General features: G+C 40.2%; 1 protein-coding gene across 2 annotated transcripts; it reads right to left on the reverse strand.

The window, feature by feature from the left end:
- Positions 1-458: 458 nt before the first annotated feature.
- LOC306772478 (14-3-3 protein beta/alpha-1-like) lies at positions 459-7,596 on the reverse strand. Of its 2 annotated transcripts, none has more exons than XM_079261965.1 (6): positions 7,482-7,596; positions 6,518-6,915; positions 2,890-3,013; positions 2,487-2,650; positions 2,299-2,394; positions 459-1,526 (listed from the first exon to the last, which is right to left on the reverse strand). In XM_079261965.1, the coding sequence occupies exons 2-6, from the start codon at positions 6,809-6,811 to the stop codon at positions 1,455-1,457; spliced, it is 750 nt and encodes a 249-aa protein (XP_079118091.1). In that variant the 5' UTR covers positions 6,812-6,915; positions 7,482-7,596; the 3' UTR covers positions 459-1,454. The 2 variants fall into 2 exon arrangements, with proteins under 2 accessions (XP_079118091.1, XP_079118092.1); XM_079261966.1 differs by lacking the exon at positions 7,482-7,596 and adding an exon at positions 7,189-7,335.
- Positions 7,597-14,067: the final 6,471 nt, after the last annotated feature.

The raw sequence follows: 14,067 nt of genomic DNA on the forward strand, positions 1-14,067 counted from the left end.
TATATATTCAGATTCCGTCAACATGTTTTGATTTCTGGGTCAAGTACATAAATTCAAATAATCTAAAAAAAAAAACAAAATAGATGAGACTTCTAGATGAGTTCTTCTGGGACAAAAGTGTGAAAAAGACTGTTCAAAGCAAAATGTGTGAATAAAAATATCCACACATATAATTCCTGCAAATTGCTAAGCTTATTTTTATATATATATATATATATATATATATATATATATATATATATATATATATATATATATATATATATATTTTTTTTTTTTTTTTTTTGTTAGTTTTTTAATATTTTTTTCCCCGGGGCACAACTGAAATAGTCACACCTAACAAACGACATTAATATGTACACAGGTAGACAGACAGACAGATATAGTTCTCAGATATTTGTATTCAATAAATGATGTTTAAGAACAGGAAAACTTCGTACTTGATTTATAAAACGTTTTATTCATGACAACATGGTTGACACATTAGGGTTCAATGGTTCCACAAAGCTTTTGGGGGGGGACTACAGCTGAATGAATGGCAAAATAGTGGTCCAAATCTCTAGTGACAAATCACTGGATAGACTAACAAATCTCACCCTTGTGGAGTGTGTACAAACCTGCATTGAAAATGGCTGATACTGACACATGAATTTGTGAGTTACAGCAACTATTCCCATTCCAGTGTAATATCTCAAGAAACGTGCATGACAAAATTGTCTTCCTCCCAATTCAAAACGTCCATGCATTTGGCAAGACATGACCCACCATTACCCACACCCCCAAACCAAACATGCTTCAGTGAAAGACGTGGCATCCTAACCAGGGCAGAAAGTGAAGATTCATTAAATGGGCATTACTTGGCTGTGTTGTAAAATCTGCTGCCAGCATGTAAAAATGCACCGGCTTTCCCTGCAGGTTGGAAATGTTTTAACTTAAGCTTTGGCTGCTGTAACAGTAGCACTTAACTTTGTAGACAGACACTACAAAGAGAGATTTGAGAAAAGAGCATTTTATTTTTGTTATATTATATATATACCGTATATAATGTCACAATGGACAACAACCCAAACTTGCACAACTTACTGGATTTTGGCTTCTGTTCCTATAAAAGTAAACTGGGGTCTGATATGTTGTGGTAGCAATCACTCTTCTACAACTGAAACAGCACAAATGGGAAGGCCAAGACAAACCAAAGGAATGGAGGATTCCTCTTTTCACTAGATACTGCCCAAAGCTCAACTGTGAAAAAGAGGGTTTTTTTTTGTTATTTTTTAATCTTATATATATTTATTTATATTTTATAACAACCATTTTCAGCCATGAAATTCATTGGTAGAATGTTTGAGTGGAGAATTAAGGAATGAATAATAATAATATGTAAAAAGTTTCTCTTTTTTTTTTTTTTTTTTCCTTTTGAGTTGTTTTTGGAGATAATTTGTCAGGATGTGCATGCTTTAGTTTTCAGTCTCCCCGCCATCTCCTTCTCCACCATCACCCTCCTCAGGAGCGTTGTCTGATGTCCATAACTGTGAAGAGAAAGACGAGCATAGCAAAATAACATTAGTATTTCTGAATTTTGATGCATCTTCCGTTTCATTAAAAGGAAATAAGTCTTTAAACACCTATGTACAACCCTGGCATTTGAAGTGTTTCTTTTTTGGATCCCTGTTTTGCATTGCTTTGTAGTAAGAAACTAAAACTAAACATTGTTATTTCAGATTATGGTTAAAAAAAAAAAAAAAAAGAAAATACACAGATATTTGATAATCCTTCCTTAAACCAGAACAAATTGATTAGAATAAAATGCTTGTTCAACCAACATTCATCAATACATTCACAATGCAATACATTACATCAATACAATGTTTTGTGATTTTTCGCCTTCGTGTCCTTCAAGTATGACATTATCCCCTCATCTTCACTGCCAGATGGAATCAAAACATAATCACATGCCATTAGATGGACTGTTATCAACCTAACTTTCAGTTCTTCCAGACTTTGATATGATTGTTCTTAATTTCCTTCTTGCACAATGTGTTCCATAAAACCCTTTCTAGAGATTATTATACATGCAACTGCAGCCACTGTTCACAAACTGGTTACCCTACAGACCAAGTCCGTGCTGCTGGAGGTAGGAAGTAACGCAGTGGAAAACACTACATTCTTCTCAGAGATGTGATGCAACACTATGATGTAAGAAATTGTTTGAAGCTGTAAGGCAGATACATCTAAAGAAGCATGATACCATTTGTTCACGCTGGGGATCATTTTTGTGTCGCGTAAAAGCAGAACACTCACTGTGAGGTTGTCTCTGAGGAGCTGCATGATGAGGGTGCTGTCTTTGTAAGACTCCTCGTGTAGCTGGTCAAGCTCTGCAATGGCATCATCAAATGCCTGAAACCAAGAAGACAAATGTTAATACTGCGACAACAGCCCATGCGAGGTTGTTTACAGCTAAAGGCTTGGGCGAAAGAAAGTCTATAGACCTTTTTGGCCAAATCGCAGGCTTTATCTGGAGAGTTGAGGATCTCATAGTAGAAGACTGAGAAGTTAAGTGCCAGGCCCAAGCGAATGGGATGTGTGGGCTCCATCTCGGTCTTGCTGATGTCAAATGCTGACTGGTATGCTTGCTGTGAGTTTTCAATGGTCTCTGAGAACATAAATCATTAACAATTCCAAAGAGACACAGTTAATTTTTATCAGAATTTAATCATGACATTTTTAAAGTTATGAGGTTTTATTGAGGTGAACATAAACTCTGACTGTTTATAAAAAAAAAAAAAAAAAAAAAAAAAAAAAAAAAAAAAAGGATCTATTTAAGCACAAGATGCAAAAAATGTTTAACAAAACAGTAACTTTAAACAAAATGTAGTGTTGCTGTGAACTCACTTGATTTGTCGTCTCCAGAGGCAACTTCAGCAAGGTATCTATAGTAGTCCCCCTTCATTTTTAGATAGAACACTTTGCTCTCTGGATTTGTGGAGTTCTCAATTAAATGATTATCCAGCAGTTTCTAAGAGAGAAGAAAAATGTTTTTTTGTTTTTTTTAAAAAAAAAAAGTACAATCAGATCTATTTTTTGGATGTACAGCACTAATATTAAATCCAACAGCTGTTTACAGTGATCCACCAAATAAAGAGACAATTATAACATAATACCCTGAAAGAGCCACGTTTAAGGGATTATTATCCACCAGCACTGTAGTCATGTCAGATTCACAGACTAGCCATCAAACAAAACCAAATAACGCAATGACAATCACATCGACTTTGCATATCAACACTGAACAAAGCCTTCCATGTGTTGTATAATTAATACCATTTTTGCTCTTCATATCTGCTGACCAACATAAAAAAAACAGTTCATCCATCAGGAGCTTTGTGCCAGTTTCAGCTGAGGTTGTTCCAGTTCTTCACAAGCAGGTTAGCTCTTTGGTGTGTTCCCAGCTGTCTTCTGTCCCAGATAATTATCCTCCTCTTTTCAGCACCGTGCAGCAAGACCAGATATCTTATTGCTGACACTGAAGTTACTGATGATTTTAAAAAGACTTGTCACTGTTTTCTTCGTTGGCCTCTGAAAAAGTAATTATAATAGTATTTTACAGTTCATGTTTTACTAAATATATTGTGATTGAATGCCATTTAGAATATTTTAAATAATTATTAATCACAGATTGTTTAAACGTTTAGTTAAATGCCAAAAAAAGGGTAAATCAAAATTACAAATCAGTTTTGCTTAACAGTAAAAATACGCATTTTCACAGGTAAAATGTGAAAATGCCGAGTTATTTTACTGTTTAAAGGCTTAAAAAAAGATCTGGGTTTTTTTTGGGCGTTTTTTTTTGTTTTTTTTTTAAAGGAACTGTTGTAACACCCTAAATTTCCCCCTTGAGGATAAATAAAGTATCAATATATTTATCTAGCTATGCAAACTTTAGGTGCTGGGACTAAGGAGCTGTAGCCTTTATTTTGGTAAAGCAGAAATATCTGCATTCCGAGTTTGTCATGTCACATTAAGGTTTTACTAACCACTACAGTTAGTTAGTTTACAGCCAAACAGGAACTTCTAAAGCAAGTTTGCCCCCAAAAAAAAAAAGAAAAAAAAAAAAAAGGTTTAAAAAAAATGACAGAAAAATGAGAAGTGTTCTCTTTTCTTATATGCCAGAGTTCATTTTAACTAAAGCAAATCACTTGGATGCGTTATAAATATTTTTAAATGTTTGAATTTAAATTCCCAAAGCAGGTGTGTTTTAGTTACAGACAATTCATAAGACATGCACCAGTGCAGGGTGAGCACAGCACCAGAGGAGTGACAGCAGTGTAGTAGGATACCTGTTAATCCCAGCTATCTCCAGTAGGAAAAAAAAAAAAAAAAAGAAAAAAAAAAAGAGTAAATGGGGAAAATATAATTTAGACACTGTTAGTGATGACAATGAACTCTTGATCACCCCATAATATTAATCTCCCTAAACCTAGTTTCTTAGAAAAAAAAAAGTATCATAAATAGGAGCCAAATATGTCGCAATGTTGCAAAACACAAATCATGTGTGCAAAGTCATATCCTGTGGTTACACTCCAGGCTAAATCATGCGAGTTTTTCAGCAGACATGCCAGACAGATTACAATGGATAATCTGTCAGTGAAACCATGACTTATATACAAGTTAACCGATTTATAGAACAGATTAATTGTTTCACATGGAGTCAAAATGCTTGCAAACACTTCAGTTCTAATAACCAATGGTTTACGTAACAGCACAACTATAATGAGCAACATAGAGAACAAATGATCATTTTTACTGTCATCTGAAGACAGTAAAATATTTCCCCTTCAAGCTCTGCCAACAGGCACTTCTCAGTCACAGAAACAAAGTTTGGATCCACTGAAACCCTCATGTGTTGGTGTCCACATTTCAAAACATTTCCTCCACAATATATAAAAAAAAAAAAGACAACTTCCACATCACCTAAAGTAAGGAACCTCTTTTCTTATTGGGATCAAGTTGCAGTGAATATCTCGCACATCTACAGGTTAGCACTTGAATTGCCAAACAAATGACCACTATGACTTGATTCCCATAAGAAAAGAGGGGCTGGGTCAAAAGGGAGGGACTGAGTTTGGATCAAATTGTACCTCTGCTGGCAGAGTCTGATCTCAAATACTGATCTCTCACTATGCAATTAGAAACGCTCCAATAGCTCATCTTCCAGCTTCACTCAGCAAATGCACAAAATGGCACGCTCTGAAGATGTTGCATGACTTATTTACAACCTGCTTTAAACAGGTGTAGAAACTGGGATCCAAGCATTTCTGTGCTTTTACCTCCTCTCAGCTGAGATGCAAGTCTGTCTGGTTTGAAAGTGTAGACATACAAGCAGCTTACATGTCTGTGGCTTTCTCTGCTCTTCTAAACTTTTAGGGTGTATCACTGACTTGTCAAGCTCATGCGGACAAGCTAAGGCTTGAGGACCAACACAGCCTTCTTCTGCTGACAAACCCTCCGTCAACACAAACTGGCAGAGATACTGAAAGCTACAGGAGCACAAAGGCTCAAGGAAACACATGGAGAGCTGGCGTACAATAAGCAACCCGTGCTGTTTTCAGTGCATTTGTAATTTTAGGACAGAGGCTTAGGAAAATTATCTCAATCATACAACTAAGCTTCCATCCAGATTATCCATCCATTATTCAGTCAGACTACCAACAATGTACCAATCTTTACAGTTGCACTAGATTAAGCAAGGAGTGAAAGTACATCATCCAGCATTCCATTACAGCTAAGCCTTAAAAGGTGGCAAAGTAATGCCCGAGAATGCATTTAAACCCACTGGTTCAATAAAGTTGCTCAGCAGGAAAGTGTCATTTTTGGTGAGCTGTATCAACTGGGCTTTGGGGGGAGTATGAGTCATTTATGCATGTAAATTCTTGCACTTGGGCAACCACATTAAGCTTCTGTCTGCCAGATGGGACTGAATGGATGACAAACATACTGTTATACAAGGTCTGAACCATTGCGTTTTCTGTGCACATGAGTTAACACTTATGTCATTCTGACACACCTTGCTGATTTGGTACTATGACTTCTTGTCTGTTCACACCCTCACTAAGTTACAAGCTCATTGTTCTAAATCTGTATTCCCAAAAGGAAGATAGAGTGGGAGGACTAAATAATACTGGCTTGTACTCTTTGGCTTAACAATGTTTCTATAGCAGAGATAGTTCATACCAGTGAAATGTGCAAATGGGTTAAAAACAAATATGAACATGTCTTATGTGTGTATATTTACGAACAAAAAGGGGGGAGGGTCTTATTAACACTCAAAGCAACCTTTAAACAGAGCAAATATAGTGTATTCCTCTGATTTCTCTCTGTTTTAATCCAGCAGAAATTCTTTGAGAGCATCTAGAGTTGTTTAAATCTATCATGATCTAAACCAGCAGGAAAGCATATTTTTGTGCTGTACCTTTCCTTCTCATCAGGGGAAACATGGACCCCTGTGGGACATTTTCACTCTTACCAAAACAGTATTGCAGATCTCTTCCAGCTCTTTCTCCACCTTCTCCCGATATTCCTTGACCATCTGCTGTTTTTTGTCGCTTCCCTCGGTCTTGAGTCCGATGCTGGACAACACCCTCCATGCGGACCGCCTCGCCCCAACCACGTTTTTGTAGGCGACTGAGAGCAGGTTCCTCTCCTCGTTTGACAGCTCGCCTCCTTTCTCAGTTACCTCCTTCATACAATCTGCCATGTCGTCGTAGCGCTCAGCCTGCTCTGCCAGCTTGGCCTTCTGAATAAGATCCGTCCGATCCATAGTTTGTGTATTCAGGGAGACGAAGGAGAAAGAAATCCAGGGGTATATGCCAGTCGAGGAGTTAACTTGAAAATGGATTTAGTACGGCTGTTATTCCCCACAGGCTGCAAAAAATAAATAAATAAAAATATTATTGTTAGAAGGTGATTAAAAGAAGTACAACGATATTAATGTGGTGAAACATCTTCATCCGTCTGCTGTTGCTTTAATATATCTATATTAAGTTCAACCTAGTCATAAAAATGCGAGAATAAAAAAAATTTTTTTAAAACGCCAAAAAAGAAAGAAAAAAATCCCCCTACGCTTAGTTTACTTTTGCTCTTTAACCATAATTACCACCCAGTCCGAGCAATCAATTGCCACACGTAACAAACCACCTATGAAAGTCTTTTCTTTAGCTGAGCTTGTCTGTGAGCATCAGACGTAGAGATCCGCTCGTCATCTCGTCCTGCAAGGCACCCGCCACAAAGCTGTCTGGTGCAGCTCGCTGGGAAGTTAGCACAAACTAGCTGGCTACGGTTAGCTACACCGACCACTCCTTTTAATATTAAATCCCGTGTTAGCCCTATTCGTGTAATTCATCAACCGAGTCTACAACTCATCAATTTAATCGTACGCCAGTAAACCTACGATTTTAAGGGAAAAAAGAGAAATACTCGTGGTTTCTGACCTAGTGAGGTCCAATTTTGCTCTTCAAATTGATCCGATTTCAGATTGGTCAGAAAGGCAAAGAACAGCAGTAGCACTAAAAAAAAAAGGGAAAAAAAATCTGAACGTGCTAAAATAGGAGGAGGCGGAGGCGGAGGCGGTGTGGGGGGGGGGGGGGGGGGGGGGGTATTCAGCTGGACGTTAACTATCCAATTATAAGGCTTAGTCTCTTTTGATGGACATGATTGGTTAGCAGTTTAAACCAATAGTTCTTAAGCGCGGGGGAAAGAGGCGGGCCGTTAATGGTAGTTTGAATGACTGGAGTGCTGCAGGGGCTGGGGCCACGGAGTTTCCTCCAATTGGAGTAAGGAATGAATACGTCATCCCATTGCCACGGTGATATTCATCCAATCGCTTTCCAGTTTTAACTCGCTGTAGGCGGGTGCGACTTCTATCTTCTTTAGTGCACTTGACAACGGAAGTTCAAAACGCTCGATCGTCACATGGTTTGTGTAGCCTTTAGCAGACGTCTGCGGTTTTCAAGAAGTGCACAGCGGGGAATTCAAGTGTATTAACAAAGAGCAGATCGGCCGTGATGGAAGGAAGAAGTGATTGGCTTATCAAGAGCAATCTGTTTCAAACAAAATCTAACAGAAATGGAATATAAAAAAAAATAGTGCATTGGTTTTTTTCTTAAGCAAGTATCATTTCATTGGGAAGCTCAATGTTTATTTGATAAAAAATAAGAATCATAGAAAGGTTAAACCTTTGGAGATCTGTGCAATCTTTAGGGTATTCCATTTTTTCTGTGTTGGAAGAGAGAAAGAATAGATGAGTTAGTTTGATATAGATATCATTTAATGACATGACATGAATGGATGTTACCTGTTTTGAGCATTTTGAGCCTATCTAACCACAGACTGTATATAGTGTGTAACTTAATTTGTACACTACAGGACATGTGGACAGGCCGAATTGAGCAATTGTGAGTCACACTCTGCATTGGTCTCTAATAGTCAGACTAACAGAAGATTGTGTCTGAAAGATCAGTAAATTTAGAACGATTAGTACACAAGCAGTTAATCGTGTTAAATTGTCAAGGTTGTTATGGTTTAAGCTATCATTTAGCCAATCAGGGTTGTTTACAACACAAGAGTCAGAGATAAAATTTTCCAGTTTAAGTAGTTACCTCTGGGTTGATATTTGTCATTTTTTTGTATGTCTTTAGAGAAGAAAAATATATCTGAAAGATAATTATAAACAGATCAAATCTAAGTGTTTAACATTTTGTATAGAGGTTATTAGTAATTCAGGAAAATATTTAGCTCTGAAAAGAGATAAAAATGTGTGGGGGTTTTTTTTTTGCTGGAAGCAGAATACAAAGGGGTAAATGTATTATACATCCTAATAAATATCAATCCTTCTGTGCTCAAACAACCCTACTAATACAGAGCAATGTTTTATATCTTGTGTGTCCTGAAGATCCTAGCAGCTATGTTGTTGGGGGCTTTATGTCCCTGGTAGGGTCACCCATGGCAATTAGGTGTCTAGGGGAGGGACCAGACTAAGTGCGGCTCAAAGACCTCCATGATGACTATGACCTTGGGTCACTGTGACCCCCCTCTGAAGCCAGGCCTGGGGGTGGGGCACGAGGGTGAGCATCTGTTGGCCGGGCCTTTGCCCATGGGGCCCGGTCGGGGTTACATGGGCCCCACCTCCGGTGGGCTCACCATCTGTGGGAGGAACCATAGTGGTTGGGTGCAATATGAGTTGGGCGGCAGCAAGAGGTGGGGGACTCTGGGGGTCCGATCCCCGACTGCAGAAACTGGCTCTAGGTACGTGGAATGTCACCTCTCTGGTGAGGAAGGAGCCTGAGCTTGTGTGCGAGGTTGAGCGGTTCCGACTAGATATAGTTGGATGCACCTCTGCATGGCTTGGGCTCTGGAACCAGTACCTTCAAGAGGGACTGGCTCCTCTTCCACACTGGAGTGCCGAGCAGGTGTGGGTATTCACATTCGAACCGGCTTGGTGCCTGCACCGGCTTGGTGGACGGAAGGGTAGTTTCCCTCCGTCTTAAGGTTGGGGAAGGTTCTGACTGTTGTCTGTGCTTATACACCGAACAGCATTTCAGAGTACCCTTCCTTTCTGGAGTCCTTGGAGGGAGTGTTGGAGGATGCTCCCTCTGAGGACTCCGTTGTTCTGCTGGGGGACTTTAATGCTAACATGACAATGACAGTGAGACCTGGAGGGGAGTGATTGGGAGGATGGTGGGGCTGTCAACTGATCACCACCTGGTGTTGAGCTGGCTCAGATGGTGGGGGAGGAAGCCGGTCAGATCGAGCAGGCCCAAACATGTTGTGAGGGTTTTCTGGGAATGTCTCGCAGAGTCCACCGTCAGAGTGAGCTTCAACCCCCACCTTCAGCAGAGTTTCAACCATGACCCGAGTGAGGCGGGGGATATTGAGTCCAAGTGGGCTGTGTTCTGTGCCTCTATTGTTGAAGCGGCCAGCTGGAGCTGTGGCCTTAAAGTCGTTGGTGCCTGTCATGGCAGTAATAACAGAATTCGTTGGTGGACACAAGCAGTGAGGTATGCCGTCAAGCTGAAGAAGGAGTCTTATCGGGCCATCTTGGCCTGTGGGACTCTGGAGGCAGCTGATAAGTACCGACAGGCTAAGTGGCATGCAGCTTCGGCTGTCACCAAAGCAAAAACTCTGTCGTGGAAGGAGTTAGGTGAGGCCATGGAGAATGGCTTCTGGATGGCTTTGAGGCGATTCCGGTCCACGGCGACTCAGGAGGGGAAAGTAATGCTCTGTCAATACTGTGCACAGTGGAGATGGGGAGCTGCTGACCTCAAATTGGGATGTTGTGGGTCAGTGGAAGGAATACTTCAAAGACCTCCTCAATCCTACCAACACGTCTTCCGATGAGGAAGCAGAGCTGGGGGACTCAGCGGTGAACTCTCCTGTCTCTGGGGCTTAAGTCGCTGAGGTGGTCAAAAAGCTCCTTGGCTGCAAGGGCCCCGGGGGTGGATGAGATCTGCCCGGAGTTACTGAAGGCTCTGGATATTGTGGGGCTGTCCTGGCTGACACACCTCTGCAGCATTGCATGGACATTGGGGACAGTGCCTCTGAACTGGCAGGGTGTGTTTCACTTACAGGGCAAATACACTCCTCAGCCTCCCTGGTAAGGTCTATTCAGGGGTCCTGGAGAGTACGGTTCGTCAGATGGTTGAATCTCAAATTGAGGAAGAGCAGTGTGGTTTTCATCCTGGGTGCGGAACAGTGGACCAGCTCTATACCCTCATTGGGGGTCATGGCAGGGCCATGGGATTTTGCCCAACCAGTCTGCATGTGGACTGTGCTTTGTGGACCTGGAGAAGGCGTTCGATTGTTTACTCTGGGGGCTGCTGTGGGGGGTACTCTGGGAGTATGGGTAACCGGACCCCCTTGTACGAGCTGTCTGGTCCCTGTACAACAGGTGTCAGAGCTTGGTCTGCATTGCCGGGAGTTAGTCGGATTCATTTCCAGTGAAGGTTGGACTTCACCAAGGCTGCCCTTTATCACTGATTCTGTTCATAACTTATATGGACAGAATTTCTAGGCGCAACTGAGGTCTTGAGGGGATCCGGTTTGGTGGCCTTAGGATTGGGTCTCTGCTTTTTGTGGATGACGTGGTTCTGTTGGCTCCATCTGGCCATGATCTCCAGCTCTTGCTTGAGCGATTTGCAGCTGAGTGTGAAGCGGCTGGGATGAGACTCACCTACCCTCACCTATGGTCATGAGCTGTGGGTTGTGACCAAAAGAACGAGATCTTGTATACAGGCGGCCGCAATGAGTTTCCTCCGCAGAGTGGCTGGGCTCTCCCTTGGAGATAGGGTGAGGAGCTCGGTCATTCGGGAGGGGCTCAGAGTAGAGCCGCTGCTCCTCCACATCGTGAGGAGCCAGTTGAGGTGGCTCAGGCATCTGGTCAAGATGCCTCCTGGACGCCTCCCTGTGTTCGGGGCACGTCCCCCTGGGAGGGGACGTGCCCCCGCGACCCGACCCCAGATAAGCGGCAGAAGATGGATGGACGGATGGATGTTTTATCTCTATATATGCCATTTTACTAGCCTGTGTTTTGGGGAAAACATTGAAGGTGGCATAGCTTTTCTATAGTCAGCTTCGTTAATGATTTTCTGTGATCCTTTTTACATATACAATTTAAACCTGTATTTTTTGCGGCTGCTTTTTGTTTGCTTAACCCCTACCTTTGGGTGAAGAGAAAGGCAGCAAGTTGAGACCATGGAAAGGCGTGGACTTGCATAAATTTAAGAAATCCTTGGGTGTAGCTGGTTTCAATTGAAAACTGTTTGTGAGACAGCAACCCGGTATCAGTTTCTCTAACACGGTGTGGATAAACAAAATCTGACATGCAGGTTATGTCCACCTTTTTATCAGACCTACTTGATGCTTCATGTAATTAGTCATACATCTGAAAGGTTACCATAGATGCATTATTTACCATTCCCAACAGATCACAGACAAGCAAATTTGAACGTTAATCAAAGTCTTAGCTGGAAATGGCCAGAAAAGCACAAACACTTTGTTTCAGGTGTTTAGTTTTATGTGTTTATTTCCTGCCCTGATCATTAGTTTTTAAAAACTTCCATGCAGTTGACTACTTTGTTACAAAGACATGTAAGATAACTGAAGAAACAGCTATTTTTACGTCTTTGTTTGTCTTCTAAAGGTTTTTAATGCCATCTGTGTCACTTTGACACAAGACTGTTGAAGTGAGCATCTATCTTTTTTTTTAGTTGTTAAAAGTTATACAAATGTTAAATCATGTAAAGCTTAGACATCCATCAAATGCCTTTAATGTAAGCATTTTTGCCATTTTTTTCTGTTTATGAGTGTACAAAGATTTGTTATTGATGTAAACTGTTTATGTACAATATTAGAAGACCAAACTTCAAACGTTTGTGTTCACATTTCAACGTTTTTGTTATCTTTAGAGTGTTATAAGTCTTGAGTGGGGTCTTTCACGATGTTATTAGATTAACTAATATTAGATGAACTAAGTTCAAGTGTTTTGTTTTGTTTTGTTGTTTTTTTTTGTCATCACAAAAATTCTCCTGTACTTAACAGAGATGTCAGTAACTTATCTATGAATGCGGCCAAATTAGCTAGATAATGTGATCTTGCATGGTAGTCATTAAAAACTAATTGCCAACATGCAGGTTTTATAAACATATTGTCATTTTACATTGTAACATTTTTTTTCACATGCTGATATTCTCACATGTATTGTCATGGCAACAGTATGATGTACCATCATTTTCAAACGAAGAGTTGCAACATCATTTGATGTTAATACTTCTTTTGAGGTCTTCAAAGTATTTAGATTTATTAGTGAATTAGTGATTTACATAATGGTTTACTTTGGAAACTGAATAAAATCTCTTTATTTAGAGACATTTAAAAATATATCTACAATACTTTATTTATTTACAATGATCTTTTCATTGCATTACACTTTCTTTCAAGAACTGAGTTGTAATTTTGAATTTTGTCACAATAGCCCAGGTTTTCAACTGGATTCTTTTCAGATTTACAGACACCACCCATTAAATTGCATGATTAGTTTCCAATTAAGAAATTGTTGCATAATGTGTTTGCAAGAATACTACACAAAAACTTGAAATTTGCTTTCTCACAAAGATGAAAGCTAGTGTGATCCAACCATAGTGTAGCCCAGTTTGACAGTGTGGAGGCAGGAAATTGTTACACAACAAACAGGCTTCTAGTACTCCCACCCAGGGTGCTAAAGTAGCAGGGACACAACCAAATGAAACAGTGATAAGAGTAGGCTGAAGTGCTTTTCTTTCTCTCTCAGCTGCCGTCTGCCTCTACAGCTTCATGACCTTTTTAGGCGCTGCTTGAAAAGGTGAAGCGACATATGCAGTAAAACAATTAGGAAGATCAGCTCTTTATCTGTGTAGTTGATGTTGTTCTGTGTTTGGATAGTACACACCCTGATACGATCAGCCTGTGTGCATGCTGCCAGGAGATGTGACAGAAGGGTTCATGATCCAGTGTCAACTTGCAGTGTTGAAAAAGCAGCCAGTTTTGCATAGGAATGCAGCCAAGAATGAAAGCAAGGTAGACCAAAAGAAAAGTGAGTGAATGCTTGCTCCTATGAAGTGCCATTATGATTGCATGTGTCTCCAGCGGGAAGAGGCGTTGGCGTGTTGGTAGGAGTGCATTTTCTAGTATCAGCAAAGAACAAAGCCTGAGAGCTTTTTCTGTGTATATCTACCATATGTGTAATCTCTGTAGTAATCTGGTTTTGTGTCGCAACCATTCCAGGATTGCATTATTCTGTAGTATTAGAATGAACCTCAGTTTTCTAATTTGCCATAGTAAATATAAAAGACTCTTGGAATCATTACTGTAATTAATCATGCATCTATTTCAATAAAAGTATGTGGCTTGTATTGAAATGGCTGATAAATGGTAAAATTATGTTTAGTTTTTTTTTATTTTTAAATTATATCATTTGCATCAAGTTCTTAGTGTGAGGCAAGCTTGCTTAGTGGGCTGTGTTGGGGTGAATGGAAAGTTACACTG

The sequence above is a fragment of the Telmatherina bonti genome (genome assembly GCF_933228915.1).
Source record: "Telmatherina bonti genome assembly, chromosome: 22".
Classification (NCBI taxonomy): Eukaryota; Metazoa; Chordata; class Actinopteri; order Atheriniformes; family Telmatherinidae; genus Telmatherina; species Telmatherina bonti.

Bases quoted from the DNA above. Each gene is read 5' to 3' on its own strand.
- LOC306772478 (XM_079261965.1), bottom strand. From the start codon at position 6,811: ATGGATCGGACGGATCTTATTCAGAAGGCCAAGCTGGCAGAGCAGGCT. The intron at 3,014-6,517 runs GTAAGAGTGAAA...CTTCTCTCTTAG, and splicing joins AGATCTGCAATACTGTTTTG to AAACTGCTGGATAATCATTT. The intron at 2,651-2,889 runs GTGAGTTCACAG...TTATGTTCTCAG, and splicing joins CTCTGGAGACGACAAATCAA to AGACCATTGAAAACTCACAG.